The sequence below is a fragment of the Mustela lutreola genome, chromosome 9, assembly GCF_030435805.1.
Source record: "Mustela lutreola isolate mMusLut2 chromosome 9, mMusLut2.pri, whole genome shotgun sequence".
NCBI lineage: Eukaryota > Metazoa > Chordata > Mammalia > Carnivora > Mustelidae > Mustela > Mustela lutreola.
In genome coordinates, this window is record NC_081298.1 from 78,522,105 (window position 1) to 78,542,764 (window position 20,660).

At 41.5% G+C, this 20,660-nt stretch overlaps 1 protein-coding gene across 4 annotated transcripts in view; it reads left to right on the forward strand.

The window, feature by feature from the left end:
* Nucleotides 1-20,660, forward strand: part of SPTBN1 (spectrin beta, non-erythrocytic 1) — a 195,302-nt gene that overhangs the window by 52,751 nt on the left and 121,891 nt on the right. For all 4 annotated transcript variants that reach the window (XM_059187673.1, XM_059187669.1, XM_059187670.1 and 1 more), the window contains exon 2: nt 1,439-1,633. In XM_059187673.1, the coding sequence (XP_059043656.1) occupies nt 1,486-1,633 (148 nt within the window). In that variant the 5' untranslated portion in view covers nt 1,439-1,485. The remainder of the gene's footprint in view (nt 1-1,438; nt 1,634-20,660) is intronic.

Sequence of the window (20,660 nt, forward strand, 5' to 3'; positions counted from 1 at the left end):
AATATGAAATAGCCTCAATCTCTCTTTTTTTCTTAAATGGAAGTACATTTGATGTATAACGTTATGTAAACTTAAGGAAATCAACAGCATGTTGGTTTGATATATTTCTGTATTGCAATATGATCACTACTGTAGCATTAGATGCATGTCTGTCACATCATGTAATTAGCATTTTTTTTTTGGTGGTGTTAACAGTAAGACCTAGTCTCTTAGCAACTTTGAAGTTTATAATACAGTACAGTTGATCACGACTCTATTGCCTCACTCTACTTTTTTATTTTCTTTCAACTGTTTTGCCTTTTTTTGTGTGCTTTTTGTCCGGCTCCTCCTACAAGGCCATAGGTTTCCCTGGAGCTGAGTCCTTATCTTGTTTGCTGTTATCCCTAGCATCTGAAACAGTGCTGAGCACGTAGTAAGTCCTCAGTGCATTCTGGTTCAGTGGATGCATCATAGCTGTATTGAAGAGGGAAGCAGCTAAAGGTATTCTCATAATTCTCTGAGGTCATTTTGATGAGGTGAAGATAGCAGTAGATCAAAAGTTGAGGGCCAGGTTTTTGTTTCTCTTTTGTTCCTGTAGAATACTACCTGGGTAGGTCCCTGAGAATTGGGTATTGGTCAGAGAATTTGTAAATAACAGCAATATAAATAATTGTAGTCATTCCTTAATAAGCCTCTGCTGTACACTGGAACAGTTGTTAGTGACTTACATTTACTATCTCACTTGATCTTAGGCATCTGTTTTATAGTAGGAATGAGATATTTAGGTCAAACGATCTGTTCTCTTATATAACATTTTATGAATTTCCAGGAGAAGCTAAAAGATTATAGTACAGAGTAGAAATAAATGAGTTCATTCAGAAGCCCCAAGTAGATATTCATCTAGTTCCAAAAGAACTTTAAAATTGCAAAGCTTATGGGGTGCCCGAGTTACTCAGTGGGTTAAGCCTCTGCCTTCAGATCAGGTCACAGTCCCAGGGTCCTGGGATCGAGCCCCACATTGGGCTCTCTGCTCAGCAGGGAACCTGCTTCCTCCTCCCCCTCTGCCTGCCTCTCTGCCTACTTGTGATCTCTCTCTCTCTGTCAAATAAATAAATTCTTAAAAAAAAATTGCAAAGCTTAAACTTTAAAAAGGGGGCGGGAAACCCACCGTGGATTGGGTGCCCATCATTTCATTCAGTCCTCTCAACAACATGGAGATTATCTTTCCTTTTTAATGGTTGGGGAAACTGAGGCTCAGAGATGTTAAGTACACTGGCCAAGGTCACACACGTGTTATGAGGCAGTGCTGAGGTTCCAAATCATCTTCAGTTGACCCCAGAAATCTGTTCTTGACTTGCAGGAATTGTTTGGGCTTCTACTCACCTCTAACCCAGTGGGCTTCATGGGGACGAAGCACGCTTTAGACATCTAAATCAGGTTTTCTTTGTCTTTCTCACAGAACTCTAAGAAGGAGCTGATGTGGAGGAGCAGCTGAGACAGTTCAAGATGACAACCACAGTAGCCACAGACTATGACAACATTGAGATCCAACAGCAGTACAGCGATGTCAACAACCGCTGGGACGTGGATGACTGGGACAATGAGAACAGCTCTGCGAGGCTCTTTGAGCGGTCCCGCATCAAGGCTTTGGCAGGTAAGTCCCATCATGTCCTGTTACGGAGGCCCAGCGGCCCTTATAGCTCCCTTTAAAATCACCCGCCTTGTCTCCGCTACAAGAAGGTCAGCTCACCTCTGCTTATATATGTCCCAGGAGAGCAAGCTGCCCATTGCATAAGATATCCAGGTCCATATTTGGAGAGTTGTCCATCCTAAGGCCAAAATGATTGAATGATTTTTTTTGAGCTGCCCTAGGTTTGTAAGAATTTTTGACTCCTCTTACATTTCAAAATAATGTAGCTTACTGGGCTATATGCAGAAAAATACACAAATTAGCCTGTGTGCTTTATTATATTAGTTGACTTGACTTGTTACAGTAGTAGAATGCTTACTTTGAGTACAAAGGGTAGTTGTATCCCATGCAAGGGTTTTAGATGTAAAAAAGCAATAGCTTTATCTGGTAAGGGCATGTTTAATGCTACAATGGGTACGTTTGCTATTGATTCATTAAAATTAGCAGAAACACATCCTCCCTTTGTGATCTCTCACTCCCTTTTTGCTGTTGAATACTTAGAACATACTTTCACCCTCGCCATAGTTGGGGTGGGAAGTGTCTTACCCTGAAATTGTCCTGAAAATCCAGAAGCAGTTCCATCAAGATGAAAACTCAGCAATGCTGAATACATGTAAACTAGAGATCAAAGCAGAGTCATTTAAGGTCTTGCATCTGTACTTTGAGATTTCAGATCAAATGCTTTCCAAATGAAAAAAGTGGGTTAATGATTTTTTTTTCTTAATTTCTTTGATTATTACCCATAAATTATAGCCATGTCAGACAGGTAAGTTTACTGTTAATTGTTCATATAGCTGACTTCTCTTGTTACCTTTATGGTGTCATCTGATTATGATACATGTGTCGTTCAGAGTTTTCTTGACTGTAAGCAATAGGAAACCTAACTCAAAGTGGTTTAAATGATAAAGAGAATATATTGGTCACACTGAAGACAAATTTGGCCTTTAAAGCAAGACTTACTCCTGGGCTTAAAAGGTGTGATCAGGGCCCAGTTTTTTTCTCTATATTTTTGGCCTTGTAGCTCCAAGATGACTGTCCCAGGTCCCAGATCTGCCTGTAAGGATATCCAGGAGAAAAGAACACTTCTGCTGCCCCAGTATTTCTACCATGGCCCTAGGAGCAGTCTCACTGGCCTGACTGATCCTGACTTGGGTCACAGGTCTCCCTCAGAATCTCTGTCCAGGTGGAGTCAGAGAAGAGGATATGCTGACTGACATCAGCTAATCCGGACACACTTCTGGAGTAGTGAGGGGGTTGTGGGGTGAGGTGAGGAGGGGTCAGCCCATCTGAACAGTTTGGCTAGAAAATTTGGAATATTACAGGAAGGAGGAAGACAGAAGTGGATATGGGGGGTGCAGCCAACTAGATGCTATAGGAAAATTCTCCAGTTGCCTTAGGATAATGTGTCTCTTGAGTGGTGGTGATTTAAGGATCTTTCTCGAGCTAGCCTGATCTGAGGGCATAAACGAATGATTAACCAGGTAGTTGTTCTAGAATTGGAAGATTTTCTAGCTTATTCATTAACATGGAACCTTATGGAAACCTTGATCCTGGCTTGTGCCAGTGGATTGATTTGTACTTTGATCTCTTACCTCTTTTTCTTGAATCATTTAAGTTTTTAGATCAGTATGATATTGGTGGCCAATTACCTTTCATCATGAGTCATTTACTTTCTGATTTTAGGCTACTATGTATTACCTCCCTTGTAAGGAAAATTGTACCTGCAATTGTAGAATTGTTCCTTGCTCTTAGTATCTGATTTTTCATGCAGTTCCAGGGGAGATCCCCAACGTCCTTAGTATTGATCAGTTGTCCTAACACTTCCTAGGGTGGCCTTCTCTGTTATCTAGGTCTCTGAACTACGGTAGTTATGATAGTAATAGCATTTAAGATGGTGCTTCCCATGTGCAGGCGGCGTTCTAAATGTATTGTATGTATTAACAGTTAATCCCATAACAACCATATATGACCATATATATCTGTAGAGTATAGATGAGGAAACTGAGGCATAGAGAGATTAAGTAACTTGCCCAGAGTTACACTGCTCATAAGTGGCTAAGGCAGACTGGCTCCAAAGTATATACACTCTCCTATTTTTCTATATTCAGTAAAATACAAAACGATTGAAAGCTCACTGGTATAGAATATTGATATTGGGTAACTGAAACAGGCTTAAGAAAAAAAAAGATGATAAAAGGCTCAGGAAAAATCCTGTGGTCCAGAAGAAGCCATGAGTAATCATGAAAGTTACTGAAAATGTGTTGCCTCTAGGTTAAATGATGTCTAGAAAAAGAATTGCTTTCAGTGCATCCAGTAGATACCAGGAAAACCATCTGTTAATTGGAGGAAATAATCTTGTTACCTAACTCCCTATTCTGTGGGACAGAAAAGTCTCTGAGCTTTCTAAGAATCTTATATGCTGAAAATAAGAGCAACAGAATTAAAAAAAGAGAGAGAGAGAGCCAGAACAGTTCAGCAGTATCTGGAACTGGGCTTCTAGAATGTGAGCATGCATCATAATTGCCTGGTCATCTTGTAATTGCTGGGCCCACCCGCAGTTTCTGATTCAGTAAGTCTAGGACAAAGCTTAGTGATAAACATTTCCCCTTTGTTTTATTTATTTATTTATTTGTCAGAGAGAGAGAGAGAGAGAGAGCGCGCGAGAGAGCACGAGCGAGCACAGGCAGACAGAATGGCAGGCAGAGGCGGAGGAAGAAGCAGGTTCCCTGCCGAGCAAGGAGCCCGATGTGGGACTCCATCCCTGGACGCTGGGATCATGACCTGAGCTGAAGGCAGCTGCTTAACCAACTGAGCTACCCAGGCGTCCCGGTGATAAACATTTCTAACAGGGTCCCCGGTGATGCTGATGTGGCTGCTCTGGGGAATCACATTTCAAGACTGGTGTGGAGTCTTGGTGGTTGACTGGCCTATTTCCCTGGGTGTCTGAGACCATTCATCCATCTAGACCCAGCTCAAGTCTAGTAAGAATTGAAGTATCAAACTCAACAGAGTTACGTTAAAGGCACACTTTAATGTGGGAGTGGTGTGGAAGGCTGGCACCTCATTCTGAGAAAAGAGAAATATCTTCCTGTCTCTTAGAGGGAAGTAGTATAATGATAGATTCAGCTTGAGGGAATGCTTACAGACGCATGTTCTAAAGTGGGAAATCTTGGCTAGTGTGGTGGAAATGTATATAGCAAGTTTCCCCTCCCTCTCAAGTACTCTACATGTTGAGTCTTCTTTAGACTACAGTCTTGAAGCCTGGGGTGATACATAAAAGACATTACTGCAGGAATTCATCTTTTTACGGTACATTTTGTATTGACAGTGTAAACACCACCTTGGATTGTGTCCTTTACTAAGTGGCTTTAAATATTTGTATCTCTGAGGAAATAAGGTGAGGTAAACTACTGGCTACAAATTAATTCTCACCCAGTTTACAGATATTTTCTGTTACTAGGCTGCTATGTATACATGTTTTATATACAGGTAATGTACATTATATATAGGTATATGTTCTTCCTGTGAGTTGTAAAAACTGTTCTTAATCTGAGTTTTACTTTCCTTTATCCTCTTCTTGCTTTTAGCTTTGTGTTGTAATAAATACTGTTTTTGTCCTCAGTCCTGGCTGAGGAACTCCTAAAACCCTTGGAATTTGCTGAGCATCTTTTGTTATTCATGAAAAGCCATCTTCCTCACACCTGGATTTGTTGGGGGTGGTGGTGGGGTGACTGAGGGTGAGACCTTTAGCTCTATTAGGATGGTACTAGTCACTGAAATGACCAAATAATGAGAAGGTGGGAACTTTGAGCCCACCTTCTGGAAAAGAGGGGGGCCTAGAGATTAAGTTTAATCTCTATGGTTGATTTAATCAATCATGTCTAGGTATTTTGAAACTTCCCTAAAAACCCCTAAATGACTTGGGTTTGGAGGATTTGAAGAGCTCTTGGGCTGGGGAATATATTAGTGTGTTGGAAGGGTGGTGGGTCCTGAGAGGCCATGAAAGTTCTGTGCCCCTCCACACACCTTGCCTATAAACCTCTTCCATTTGGCTGTTTCAGCAGACATAAGTATTTTCCTGAGTTCTGTGAGTTGTCCTAGTATATATATTTTTTTATTTTTTATTTTTTATAAACATATATTTTTATCCCCAGGGGTACAGGTCTGTGAATCACCAGGTTTACACACTTCACAGCACTCACCAAAGCACAAAACCTCCCCAATGTCCATAATCCCACCCCCTTCTCCCAAACCCCCTCCCCCCAGCAACCCTCAGTTTGTTTTGTGAGATTAAGAGTCACTTATAGTTTGTCTCCCTCCCAATCCCATCTTGTTTCATTTATTCTTCTCCTACCCACTTAAGCCCCCATGTTGCATCACCACTTCCTCATATCAGGGAGATCATATGATAGTTGTCTTTCTCTGCTTGACTTATTTCGCTAAGCATGATATGCTCTAGTTTCATCCATGTGTCGCAAATGGCAAGATTTCATTTCTTTTGATGGCTGCATAGTATTCCATTGTGTATATATACCACATCTTCTTGATCCATTCATCTGTTGATGGACATCTAGGTTCTTTCCATAGTTTGGCTATTGTGGACATTGCTGCTATAAACATTCGGGTGCATGTGCCCCTTTGGATCACTACGTTTGTATCTTTAGGGTAAATACCCAATAGTGCAATTGCTGGGTCATAGGGCAGTTCTATTTTCAACATTTTGAGGAACCTCCATGCTGTTTTCCAGAGTGGCTGCACCAGCTTGCATTCCCACCAACAGTGTAGGAGGGTTCCCCTTTCTCCGCATCCTTGCCAGCATCTGTCATTTCCTGACTTGTTGATTTTAGCCATTCTGACTGGTGTGAGGTGATAACTCATTGTGGTTTTGATTTGTATTTCCCTGATGCCGAGTGATATGGAGCCCTTTTTCATGTGTCTGTTGGCCATGTGGATGTCTTCTTTGCAGAAATGTCTGTTCATGTCCTCTGCCCATTTCTTGATTGGATTATTTGTTCTTTGGGTGTTGAGTTTGCTAAGTTCTTTATAGATTCTGGACACTAGTCCTTTATCTGATACGTCGTTTGCAAATATCTTCTCCCATTCTGTCAGTTGTCTTTTGATTTTGTTAACTGTTTCCTTTGCTTTGCAAAAGCTTTGTCCTAGTATATTTTTGAACCTAAGGGGGTTGTTCAGGGGAACCCATGAACTTAGAGCTGATCAGTCAGAAGTATGGTGGGTGGCCTGGGACTTGTGACTGGCATCGGAAGTGGAGGCAGTCTTGGGGGACAGATCCCTTAAGCTGGGGGATCTGCAGCTCACTCCAGGCAGTGAAGGGAATTGCATTCTGGGACACCCATTTGGTATAAGAGATTTCATAGGGGGATGGCTTCTCTAGTACAGTGTGGAACACATCCGTGTTTTAAAAACATAAGAATCAGGCCTGCAGTCCCTTATCAAGTGCCAGTTTATCATCACAAAGATGAAAGAGTCTGGGTTCCATTGCCTAGGGAGCTTTGAATCTTTCTAGTCTCGTTAGACTTTTTTGCTTGAAAATTAGTCTGATTCACATCTCAGTCACTCATCACCAGCCCTCCCGGTCTTTAGTACCCAAAACATCAGAAGAAAACACGAGTGGAGTCACAGGGAAGTGAACTTTGCCATCTTCATCATCTGTCTAGGGAATCTCCTGGTGGGGACAGAAGCAGCAGCTTTTTCCCACAGTAGAGAAAAGCTTCATCTGAAAGTTTGCCCTCACACAATTTGGGTGAAGAGTGGGGGTCTGTCAAGGCATTAGCTTGCAAAAGACCAAGACTTAGGAATGTTTTAGAAAGTAATTAGAACTAAGATGGACTGTTGCCCCATGTTCACAGATTTTATATATAAGAGACTGGGGAGATTTATACTTCTGCCTAAACTCTGTGCTCCCATTTGTAATTTAGAAGGAAGATGAGAAAAGCCTTGATATATCATGTTGTGTAGCAGAGAGATGCCATGCCGATTGAGCCTTAGGGCAGAGTGCTGTGAAGTGACTTTTATGCATTCTGTAAATGATTTCCCACATCCCATGATGGCATACCCACATTCCTGACCTCTGACCACATGCCCCTGCACTGTGGAACATGTGCTATTGAAGAAAGGGATTCAAAATAAGTGGGGCTTTTTGTAAAGCAGCACTTTATTTGAAATAAAAACGTAAAACCTAATCTTTTAAAGAAATGTAAAAGATAAATGTTTTCTTTTTCTAAGTGATAAGTGTTTATGGTTGGAGGTTATATTTTGTACAATCAACACAAATCCTTTAAAAAGTACATTTTGCTTGAAAATACTGATGAAGTTGGGGCGCCTGGATGGCTCAGTCAGTTGACATCTTATTCTTGAAATGGTGCAGGTCATGATCTCAGGGTCATGAGCTTGAGCCCCCAGTTCCCGTGGAGCTCTGTAGTGTGTGTGGAGTCTGCTTAAGAATTTTTCTCTCCTGTTCCCTCTGTTCTTCTCTGCTCCCCCTCCCCCCAGCAAATACACTTTCTCTCAAAAAAAAAAAAAAAGATTAGAATTAATCTTTGTATCAAAACTCATAAACAGTGAATTTTAAAAATTGGGAGGATATACACCAAAATAGTTTTTATTTCTACGTGATTTTCCTTTTTACTTACCTGAATTTTTTCCTGAAATAAAATCTGAAATATTTTGTAATGAGGAAAACAAAGCATAAAAACATCTTAGCATCTAATATCACATTCATAAGCTTAAATTTCCCCTCCCAAAATCATGACATAGAAAAATGGTAGGAAAAAGCCCATGTCTAAAAAAGTTAAAAAAAAAAAAAAAAAAGACATTAAAAATGAAATTCCTTTGGGAGATGTCACTCATCAACATTTATGAGCTAAAATTATGCCTAAGAGTCTTTCTGCTAAGCTATGGACTTAGCAAAAGAAATTGACCTTGAGTTTACATGGTTAGTGGGGAGTCAAGGACAGCTGATAGCCATAGAAAAATGAGCTGAATGCACTTAATTGTATCCTTTACATTACATCCGTAAAGTATATAAGTTATTAGTTGCTATATATATAGGCCAGACTCCCTTTAAACATAGTAATTTATGTGACCAAGAATTTTGGTGGAGCATTTAATCAGCTAAACTACTGATATGCTTTAAATATTTAGAGCAGGGTTGCCTGAAAGAAATGTAATACTAGCCATGTATGATTTTTAACCTTCTAAGTAAGATATTCCAGTTAATCAGTTCATCCAAAATTTTATCATATCAATGTGCAATCAAGTATAAGAAGTTACATACTTAAGATTTTTTTTCTAAGTCTTCGAATTCTGGTATGTATCTTACTACCCACATTTCTTACTGTCAGTAGTCTTGTGTGGCCAGTGAGTGCCTTCACACAGACACTATTTTATTGGCTAAAACCTTATAGATCCTGCCAAACAAATGTGAGCTTTAAAATACCATCAAGTATTTGATCTAGGGTATATTTATAAAATATACCCTATATATAAAATATAAAATATTTATAAAAGAGCAGGTATTTGGCCATGGGGCTAAATATGAATTTAAATTCTGATCAGGAATAATGCATCAGTTGAATTATTAGTATAAAAATGAATACTAGTCCTTTTTGTGCTCTTTTAAGTGGATACAAGGTTGCAACAGATCCTGAGCACATTTGCTCTCTGCTCTTTTCAGCTAAAATTTTGGCACTGCTCTCAAGCACTGTTTTTGGATGTGGAAGACTGACTAGCACACTTGTTTAAAAATGCATAATTCAAGGGCCCCCATAAGTTGAGATTCACTAATGTAAGAGGGAGCTCAGTAGTCCACATTTTTTAATGTATATGATACAGTTTGAAGAAATGCTTTCCTGGGACATGGCCATAGTGTTCTCACTTAGTATTCGTATCTTCTTACCTCTGAGTATTAACCCCCAAAGTGGAAATCAGCTTTTTATCCCTTTAAAATAGTAGTCTGCCCCTTCTCCCAGTAAGTAGATCACAGTTTATGTTTAGATATCTTGACACCTAAGAAGCCTTCATTTTCTGCCCAAACTGAGTATAGGGCTGTCTCTTGGCAAGAGGGGCACATTCTTCCTCTAATCCCAGGCCTCATTCCAGCCGCTGTGTAGGTGGATTCCTGTGTGGGTGGATCTTCTTGGTCCCAACCAGTGATTGAATCCCCACCGCCCCAACCCCTATCACTGTTGGGGCCTTCTCATTTTTAATCTCCAGGAGGGCAGAAAATTTCTCTGGGCCTAAATTAGAGTGTGCATTAAAATTACTAGGGAAACTTGAAAAGTATATCCTAAAGAAAATCCTGCAGTGATAGATAAAAAAGATTCAGGCACAGGGTTTCCTCAGGAGGAAGAGAGTTAGAATCTGTACATTGAGAATTGGAGCAGAACTTGCCATCACTTTTCTCTCTGCAAATTTCAAGCTATTGTTAAAGTTATGTACTTAAAATGTTCACTTAATTTCTGCATTTGGATGGAGGAAAACCTACTTTTAAAGCCTTAAAAGATTTTTTTTTAAAGATTTTATTTATTTATTTGAGATAGAGAAAGATCACAAGTAGGCAGAGAGGCAGGCAGTGGGGGTGGGGGGAAGCAGGCTCCCTGCCGAGCAGAAAGCCCAATGCAGGGCTCGATCCCAGGACCCTGGGATCATGACCCGAGCAGAAGGCAGAGGCTTAACCCATTTGTTTATTTTTGTTTTTATTTTTATTTTTTTTTTGTTTTTGTTTTTATTTTTTTATATATTTTTAAAGATTTTACTTATTTATTTGGTAGAGAGATCACAAGTAGGCAGAGAGGCAGGCAGAGAGGGAGGGGGAAGCAGGCTCCCTGCTGAGCAGAGAGCCCAATGTGGGGCTTGATCCCAGGACCCTGGGACTGTGACCTGATCTGAAGGTAGAGGCTTAACACACTGAGCCACCCAGGCACCCCTATAATCATGAGTTTTTATTATTTTTTTTTTTAAGATTTTATTTATTTATTTGACAGAGAGAGAGATTACAAGTAGACAGAGAGGCAGGCAGAGAGAGAGAGAGAGAGAGAGAGCAGAGAGCCCGATGCGGGACTCGATCCCAGGACACTGAGATCATGACCTGAGCTGAAGGCAGCGGCTTAACCCACTGAGCCACCCAGGCGCCCTAATCATGAGTTTTTAATAAGGTGGTTTAGATATTGGCTTTTCATTTTTTATGGTTTCCTGTAATTTGATGGTTTTACTTAGAAACCTTCCAGGATTAGACTGTTAATTCATAATCCGCTGGCCCTGCCAAAATGAATAACAAATATATATATAGATAAAAATATATACATATATAATATACATATGAATAAGGATATATAATATGAATAATATGTATGCATAAAGTATAATATATACATGTATGTAACATATATCTGTAAAAAATATTTGATGTTCTAGTGAGTACAAAGCCACCATGCTATTGGGTATACAAAAGTCTATAAAACATGGTCTAAAATTGTCCAATTGGTCAGATAAAACCTATTTATGTGAAATATTAACTAAACATGTATGCCTGTGCCAGGAAGGTGGTAGAGGCAGTTAGTGCTCTAGTAATCTAGAGGCAAGGGGTGATCACAAGAGGAAGAATGGCAGTCATTTGAAGAGGGTGGATGGAGTCCTGTAGAGATCATTGGAACTTGGGAAGGGATGGGGGCCTGAACCCAGGCAAGGCTGCTTTGTTTCCACCACCACAAAACCAGAGAGGCCAGGCTGCAGATCCCTGAGGACCCCTCATTAAAATACAAAGTCTGCTTTTGGCTTCTCAAGCTTGGACTCATTCCTTTAAAATTAACTGAGAGCTTTTCTTATTTGCTCACCCACCTGCCCTGTTCAATGGAACCCTTCTATGACCCAAGGGAAAGACTTCTCGCCTGAGGGAGTGGGTTTTTATAGTCAGGATTAATAGGGCTTTAACAGCTATCCATTATTTTCCTCATCCTGTCTTGAAGCTATTTCCCTAAATTTTGCATTATTGGGGATTATTTGAGAGAGAGGCATGGTCCCTAGTGCACAGTAAATACGCCACCCATTATTTGTGAAATCTGAGCCTGAAAGGGCATTTCATACCTAAGAGGCTCATGGAAACTATTGAGGAGAAAGTCTGCTTAGGTCATTCCATGTACTTCCAGGTTGCACCCTCAATTTATTTTCTGTGTACATACGGTTTCAGTAGTTTCCGAATGCAGGAATCGTTTCTTGTTCAAGTACAGTTCTGTCAAGTTTTCTTTCCCTCCATTTCCTCTGACTGCTGGAGACAACCCCTCCCCACTCTGAATATCAGTTTGGGTTCCTGCTGCTGTTCCTTACACCCTTGACATTGTATTCTCACCTTAGCAATGGTGACATCCCTTAGTGCCTGAGGTAAATGATCCTTGTGGGGAGCACGGCCTGCCCCTCCTCTCCTTCACCACACCGCTTAACCACACCACCATTCTCTCTTCCTAACCCAGCCCACACTCCTGCCTGTCATCTAGAGCCTCATTCTTGCTTCTCAGCCACCTGGAAGGACTTCTTCCCTTGAGCCTCACTCCCTTAATCCTCTCTTATTTCACACTTCGCCTTTGCCTTAACTCCTTTTCCCACCCTACCAAAATACTTACATCAGCCTCTTACCTTTAAGGAATTCAATCAGTCACCATTTCTATGAGAAAACCCTTACACATTTACTAAAATAAAATTTATGTGACAGAGTGAGTGAGATCACAAGTAGGTAGAGGCAGGCAGAGAGAGAGGGAGAAGCAGGCTCCCCGCTGAGCAAGAGAGCCTAATGTGGGGCTGGATCCTAGGACCTTGAGATCATGACCTGAGCCGAAGGCAGAGGCTTACTTAACCCACTGAGCCACCCAGGCGCCCCCCGCCATACATTTTATGATTAATTTGTCAATGAACTTATTAGGAAATATAATCTATCTTCTCTTATTGGGGACTGCCTGGGTAAGCAAGAGGAAAAACTTAAGATATTTCTCTTCTCTTCAGCTTTTCCTGGCTCTCTCTGCCAATATGCCCATCCCCATCTGTCTTACTCTTAAATATCAGCTTTATTGAGATACAATTTACATATCATAAAATTTGCCTCTGTCAAGTACACACTTTAGTAAGGGTTGTTAGTATACTCACAGAGCTGTGTAGTAATCAGCACTGATTTCAGAACATTGTTATCACCCCAGAAAGAAATCCTGTACACATTAGCAGTCATTTCCCATTTTCTCACGCTTTCTAGCTCCTCGCAACCACTACTCTACTTTCTGACTATGGATTTACCTATTCTGGGCATTTTATATAGAGGGAATCAGGCTATATGTGGCCTTTTGTGACTGGGTTTCTTTTACTTAAAACATTTTCAAGGTCCTTCGATGTTATAGCATGCATCAGTACCTCGTTTCTCCCTCTGCTCTCTTTCGTAAGTAATTGTGGTAGATCAGTGATAAAGAACAGGAAAATGCTATGAAAGCTTCCAACATCATAATACTCTTTTATCTGGCAGTTCCTGGAAACAGCAGATCCATTGTAGGTATCTGAAGGTACTATGGACTTAGGAAGTTTTGCATTTCGTTGTTTGAGATCTCATGTGGTCATGATTTGTGCCTTTATTAAATTCACTTACATAGTTTAACTCCTTCGCCAGTTTCTACTAAAGGAGACCTACGAACAGGTACCATTATAGGAAACTGTACCACTATAGGTACAGTTTGCGTAACAGGACATTTGTAAAGTCCTCTACACTTTAAAACATGTCACATGATAAGAAAAAACTGATAGTGTCAAAAAGTAGGTTTTACATTAATGCAGTTCAGAGAGCTAAGGTCTTACATAAACACATCTTCAGTGATAGTGTTCAATTTTTCTGATTTATAGAGAGAGTGATGCCTAGATGTTAGATAGTTTCTTAAATTACATTTTGATCTTTGACACCAAGTTGGTTAAAGGAGATGGTTTCAGTTATTGAACTGTATATTTGTCAGTTTTGACACGATCGCATTAAATAGTAATCCATTGGGAGGGCTCTGGGTAGCAAGGTATCAAGCATTTGGTCTGTGTCTGCTCTTTGGCTTCTCTGTAAAGAAGCCTGCATTCAAAGTTATTTTTGGTTAGTTCTTCCTGGTTGTCAAGACCAGAAATTTACTTGAATTATCTGAATAAAAAAGGCTATGTCTTTAGCGGAGTAAGGGAGGAGTGGGGGTAGGACTAACGCAAAATTTCAGGCTGACGAGACCTGGAAATCCCATCAGGGACCATGGCCACTGAGGGGCTGGAGGCATCTTCATCTTTAACATGGGCTGTGGTCCTGGCTCACTGGAGCCCTGTGCATAGAAAGAGTATCTGTCCCCTCCTAACTCAGCTCTCACGTGGCTTTGGGGTACTGTAGTTCCAGTTCTCCTCTTGCCAGTCTTTTCTCTTTTGACCTCATTGCCCCATGACTTGCTAAGTATCCTGGTTTTCACCAGTTCACATCTCTTTGAGGTTGAATACAGAGATGGGGCTCTGATTGGCCCCAAAAATCTTTTTATATCAGGCTGAGACCAACTGGATACTTAGAAATGATTACATACGTACACACATTTATTTATTTATTTATCTGTGATTTTATTTATATATTTGACAGACAGAGATCACAAGTAGACAGAGACGCAGACACAGAGAGGAAGGGAAGCAGGCTCCCTGCTGAGCAGAGAGCCTGATGTGGGGCTTGATTCCAGGACCCTGGGATCATGACCCCAACCAAAGGCAGAGGCTTTAACCCACTGAGCCACCCAGGTGCCCCACACAATTATTTATTTACATTTTAAGTAGGTTCCACACCCAGTGTGGGACTCACTCAGGACCCTGAGATCTAGAGTCACATACTCTACAGGCTGAGCCAGCCAGGGGCCCCTACAAATGATTACTTTAAGAAGAGTTATCCACGGGGTACCTGGGTGGCTCAGTCAGTTGAGTGTCGACTTGATTCTGGCCCAGGTCTTGATCCCAGGGTCATGGGATTGAGCCCCTTGTTGGGCTCTGTGCTGGCTATGGAGCCTGCTTGGGATTTTCTCTCTCCTCCTTCCCCTCCCTCTGCTTCTTCTGCTTCTGCTTCTTCCCTCCCAGCTCCTTTTCTCTCTTCCTCCCTCCCTCTCTTTAAAAAGAAGAAGAAGAAGAAGAAAAGCAGCAGCTATATACACAATACTGGTGAAGAGCAGGAAGCCCTATGTACAAAACGTCCCAGCCCTATCCATCCACAACTTAAAGGGCACTTGGCCGGCAGTTAGAGGCTTTGGTTGGCATTTCTAATGCAGAATTGTGGCATGGTAGAAGACTGTACTTTATATTGGGACTTTTGGGGAAAGATACAGGGGCATTCTGCATAATCAAGGGAAGAGTTAAAACAGCCAATCCGAGGGAAAGGCAAAGTATAGACAGGCCCTGGACCACAAAAATTAAGGTTTCCATCCCTCGGTCTCTTGTTTTTGGATGCTGTCTCTCCCCTTGGAGGTGGTCTTCCAACTGACTGAAACAGATGATTGCTATCTGCCCCTGGACATTGCTACCCACCACTCTCCTCATTCTTCTAGTTCCAGTTGGAAACATGGTGGTGGTGGTGGGGGGTGTTGATAGGGAGGCTATAGTTTACTAGGCTTTGGTCAGGGGGCTACTCCTGAACCAGTGAACTGTGGTGCAGGGTGTGGAGGGATGTCGAGCATGGCAGCACTCTCTGCAGTCAAGGACCTGTGTCTGAAAAAGGAGATAGAAGCTGGGCAAGTGACAATAAGTAACAAAAATGCTCACAGCACATTTTCAGATAGATTGATGTTCTTGATTCAGAAATAAAACTGTTACAAAATGATAAGGTGACATTTGCTATTGTTTGCTTGCTTTCTTTAAAAAAAAAAAAAAAGGCAGGGGCACCTGGGTGACTCGGTTGGTTGGTTAACTCTGCCTTCTGCTCAAGTCCTGATCCCAGGTTCCTGGGATTGAGTCCTGTGTTGGGCTCCCTGCTTTTCACTAGTTCACTAGTTAGTGGGGAGCCTGCTTTTCCCTCTGCCTCTGCCTCCCTCACCTCTTGTCTGTTCTGTCTCACTCTAAATAAATAAATGAAGTCTTTTTTTAAAAGAAAAGTAACCAATAATATACAGCTTCCTTTAAGGTCCTTGAAGCAGGGGCGCCTGGGTGGCTCAGTGGTTAAGCCGCTGCCTTCGGCTCAGGTCATGATCTCAGATTCCTGGGATCGAGCCCCGCATCGGGCTCTCTGCTCAGCAGGGAGCCTGCTTCCTCCTCTCTCTGCCTGCCTCTCTGCCTACTTATGATCTCTGTCTGTCAAATAAATAAATAAAATCTTTAAAAAAAAAAAAAAAAGGTCCTTGAAGCAATAAAGTTCACATTTCAGTCTTTTGAATATGCCTCTAATAAGATGCTTCATTTGCACCTAACTTGTCAACTTGTGAATTTGACAATTTTGTTACTTGGAAACAGTCTGTCCCTTTCTGTCTTCTTGAGGCCTCAAAGATCAGTAGCACTCTTAGAGTATGACAGGTGCCCAGTAACAGAGCATCATTCCAGATTTTTTAGCATTACAACAATGTAAGCACCATATTAGCTTGCTCCTTATCCACACTTAATCTATTTTGGGGAAGTAGATTGTGTGTATAAAATAAGCAACGAATGTGACAGGATTACATAAAAGTTTTGTGATGTTTCCCCAAAACCTAAATCTTAGCGTCTTAATTCTCTGGTTGAAAAGTCCCAAGGCACCAGGGTGACTCAGTCAGTTAAGCATCTGGCTTTAGCCCAGGTCATGATCCCAGGCTCCTTTCTCAGCGGGAGTCGTCTTCTCTCTCTCCCTCTGCACCTCCCCTTTCTCATGTTCTCTCTCTCACTGTCTTTCCCAAATAAATAAGTAAAATCTTAAAAAAAAAAAAAAAAAAAAAAAAGAAAGAAAGAAAAGAAAAGAAAAACATGTCCCATTTCCACAGTTTTTCCTTATTCTCATTGGTGTATTCTTCAAGGGAATTTGCTGAGCTTAAGTTTCCTGCAAACCTGTGAATTTTCAGAACCTTAAGGTAGTGACATAATTGGGTGATGGACACATGTTAATTGGGTGAGGCTGAGAAAAATTTTGCCATACAGGTTTAAATTTCTGCAGACTCCTTAGATTTCTTGAGCACGTATGTGAAATTGCTTTACTAGTCGCATGATTGTGTCCATAGGCATCTTAACAGCATCAGAGAGATGCTGGGCTGTTTGCCAGTCCCCAGCCCTCCCTATGTTCCCCGTTACCTATTGGAGCTCCCTGTAAGCCTTTAGGAAACCAAGCCTCTCTACTGTCTCCAGCCTGAGCCCCGGCTCCTCCTTGAAGCTATCTCCTGTGAGGTTCACACGGACCTTTTCAAGAAACTTCTTTGGCAGTTGTATTTCTGTATCCTACCCCCTGAGTTACATTAGTTTCACGTGTGTGCTCAAGGTGGGTGTATCCATATTCTCTCTCTAGCTGATCAGTAAACCCCTTGAGATTGTGACTGAATAATACTTCTGTCAACATTTCCTACAGTGCCTCATAGAAATCAAAGTGCAGTTTGGTGCTTTTACTTGTCAGATTGAAGAGCCCATCCATGGTCAGAGCTACCAAGTTTCTACTTCATCTGGGGAAAATTTGCCCCTAATTTCTGTGATACCCATCAAAGGGTTAGTTCCTGTGTTTAAGAATTTTACATTAAAATGTAAGAGATAATTCCTTTTAAAAAAAAATTGGATGCATATCTTTTGAGGTACTTTCTGTGCATAATATTGAAACACTTTTTTTTTCCCCTTAGTAATAAGCAGAAACAGGGAAAGTTGATAATTAGAATCTGGAGTTTAGTCTACGGCCATACCACCCTGAACGCGCCCGATCTCGTCTGATCTCGGAAGCTAAGGGTCGGGCCTGGTTAGTACTTGGATGGGAGAATCTGGAGTTTAGTCTTTCTCTCACCACAGAGTATTGGTCTTAGATTTTCATTCTTGCAGGATCTCTTTCCTCTACTACAATATTAACTTACAGAGATGGCTTTGGAAGTTTCAGGCATTATTTTTAAGCTGGTACAAACCATTACACAGAGGATTGGATCTCTTTCACATGATGCTCTTGATCTGGCCCCTGCTTCCTTTTTGTGTTCCAAGTGTCTGCCCTTAGGGTTTTACACTTTTTTGCTCAGTAGAGCTACAGCTAAAGATATACTTGTCCAGTCCTTTCCCAGGCCATTACAGGGTTTCTGAATCTCTTTCAAAAGCTGTCTCTTTACCTTCCATGTTTCCGGATGCTGAAGGTGCTTGGTGGGGCATCTCGAAAGAGGCACTCACTCCTAGGTTGGCTGACAGTTTGCCTGTTTTCCCGTGCGTCATTTAGCCTCGAGTGGATGTCAGCAGTTGGAGTTTGATGCTTTAATGGTTCTTTACATATTTGTAAAATGCTGGCCACAGTTGTCCTCCTGGAATAATGTATTGTGACTTTCAGGACATAGGGAATTTGGTGAATACGGTGGCCAAGCATGACAGGGAATGGAACGTTGTAACTGTAGTTTATGGTTCCTAGAATAATTTTATTTCACTATGACGGCCAAAGGCCACTCATTCCTCAGACTAGGCTACCCATGGACTAGAATGCTCTTGCTGTTGTTTTTTTAACCAGTGTTTAATTTAAACCTTTTCTTCTTAGGTTGACAACAACAAAGCTCTCCAGCCTGTTTCTGCGGAACTGGCAGTGTGTCATTTAGCCCACTTGGCCCTTGGTCGATTTTTACCTTTTTTGAGACGGATTTGACAGTTCCATGGGTTGACAGTCCCAGAGCTGATCTTGGAGAAATAAGTTTGCAGACCAAATCAGTTAGCCTGTCATACGTCCCTATGATGAAAACACAAAACTTTATACCTGAAACTGGTCCCTCTACAGAGGATTAGTGTGTTCTCACAGCTTCTTCCCTGAGCCCCTACACACATGATCCATGAAGTTGTCTCCAAGCATTTGAGGGAAGGCCAGTGTTAGAAGGGATGCTTGTAAATAATGTAGAGGTATTCAAGACTGCCTTGAGAAATACAGGATGGAGAGGAGGCAAGGCTGAGGATATACTTGATACTAATTTGAAACCCAAAACCCACAGCACTGAATTAACAGGTGTGCTTGTGTAGATGCCTTTGTGCATTTAATCAGGTGTAATCTTCAGGTGTGCCCACACGAAGATCTTTTTTTTTTTTCCAGCTCCCCCTCACATTCAGGGAGCCATTTTAATTGGTACAACTAACAGCATTATTGTCTGAACTGAATTTTATCAGAGAGGATGACGTTTCTTTGTTTTTTAAACTGAACAGAAGACTCAGACTGATCATGTTGATCCAGTCTATAACTGACTTAAGATTTTGACAGAAAGAAATTTGAGCATACTATCAGCAGGAATTATATTTTACATGGTGATCAGTACACACAAAAATTAATGTATATGGGTGCGCTTATGTATTCTTCACCCACATTTAGGTTACACAACATAATGCTGAACTTGAATACATGAGATGCTATGATGTTTTCTATTCTCTTATATTTTTTTAAAATGCTATTATTGATCTACTAATTAGAGTTTTTAACAGGAAATCCTGTGTTAGCAGGTGCATTAAAAGGACATCAAAGCAGCCTCTCTGTTTTTAAGCTGTGTGAATCGTGATTATGAGTAAGGTGGTATTTGATTTTTTGTTTTATTCATTTATTAGTGAATGACTGAGTGAAATTTTATTGAGCTCCTACTAGGTACTGAGATTAATATTAGAAATACAGAGATAGGTGATGAAATGAACACGAGTCTGTGGTCAGCAGAGAAGATTCTCACTTCTCACAGGAGAGGCAGCATCAGTGGGTGGGAGGGAGTTTTAGGCTGAGCAAATGATGCCATGAATGGCATGGCATGTGCCCTGTCAGGGTTCCCTGTCAGGGAATCACGTGCGGAAGTGCTGAAGGAGCTTGAGTAAAACTCAATGCACAGACAAGGAGGGCCTTGAAGGCCATGCTGAGGAGTTCAGCTTTTATCCTTTTGGCCAGTGGTTTCCAACATGTAGTTCAGGAGAATTTGTATTTTGAAATGGAATTTAATTTGTTACCTCATTATGTTAAATGGCAAATTTGGAGCCAACCTGAATAGCCTGTCATATGGGAGACCCAAGGGCTCTCCCCTAGATTTCTACCCCCTGAAGCCCCCCTTAGGTGACTTAACCTGAGAACCGCTGACAGCACTGGACTTCTGTATCCAGAGGAGTCCTCTGGGGACCCCGTGGAGGATGGCTTGGGAGGTGGCTGGAGGGAGCCATCTTAGGAGAAGGTCATGTTTGTCCTGGAAAGAGACGAGTAGGAAGCCCTGAAACTGGGGCAGTGGCAAAGGGCTTGAGAGAGCAAGGACATTAATTGTTGAGGTAGAATCCTGAGGACTTGCTCTCCAGTGGGCTGTAGAGCCTGGGAACGGGAGGGAAGAACATGAGTTTGGTTTTGGTTATGTATATAAAAGCCTCATGCCAAGTTTTTCTTTTGGTTGCCAGATGCTTGGGGTAGGTGAGGGTTGTGTCGGGTATGTTGGTCATGAATCTGCAAAGCAGGCCACTGTTTCTTTTGTTGTTGTTTTTTTCCCTCCTCTATTACATGGCCTCCAATTTTCCAAATTATATCACGTTTTCCTTACCTCAGATTAGTCTGCATTCTTTCCAGCATTTGGAAACTATATGGGCTCCAAGGTTCGCTCAGGCTTCCTCTCTGGATATGTGTTTGGAGGTCCCCCTAGGGCCTGACACCCAGTGTTCCAGGGGTCTGCATTCAGCCATCCAGGACTGTCTACCTCAGGACTGCTGCTGAGAAAGGAAGAATGGCTTTAGAGGCCTCGGGTCCAAGATTAAATCCCTGTTCTACCACTTGCCAGCTATAAAATGGTGAGCAAGTTCTATAGGATGCGAGTCGAAAAGTCCACCTTGTGGG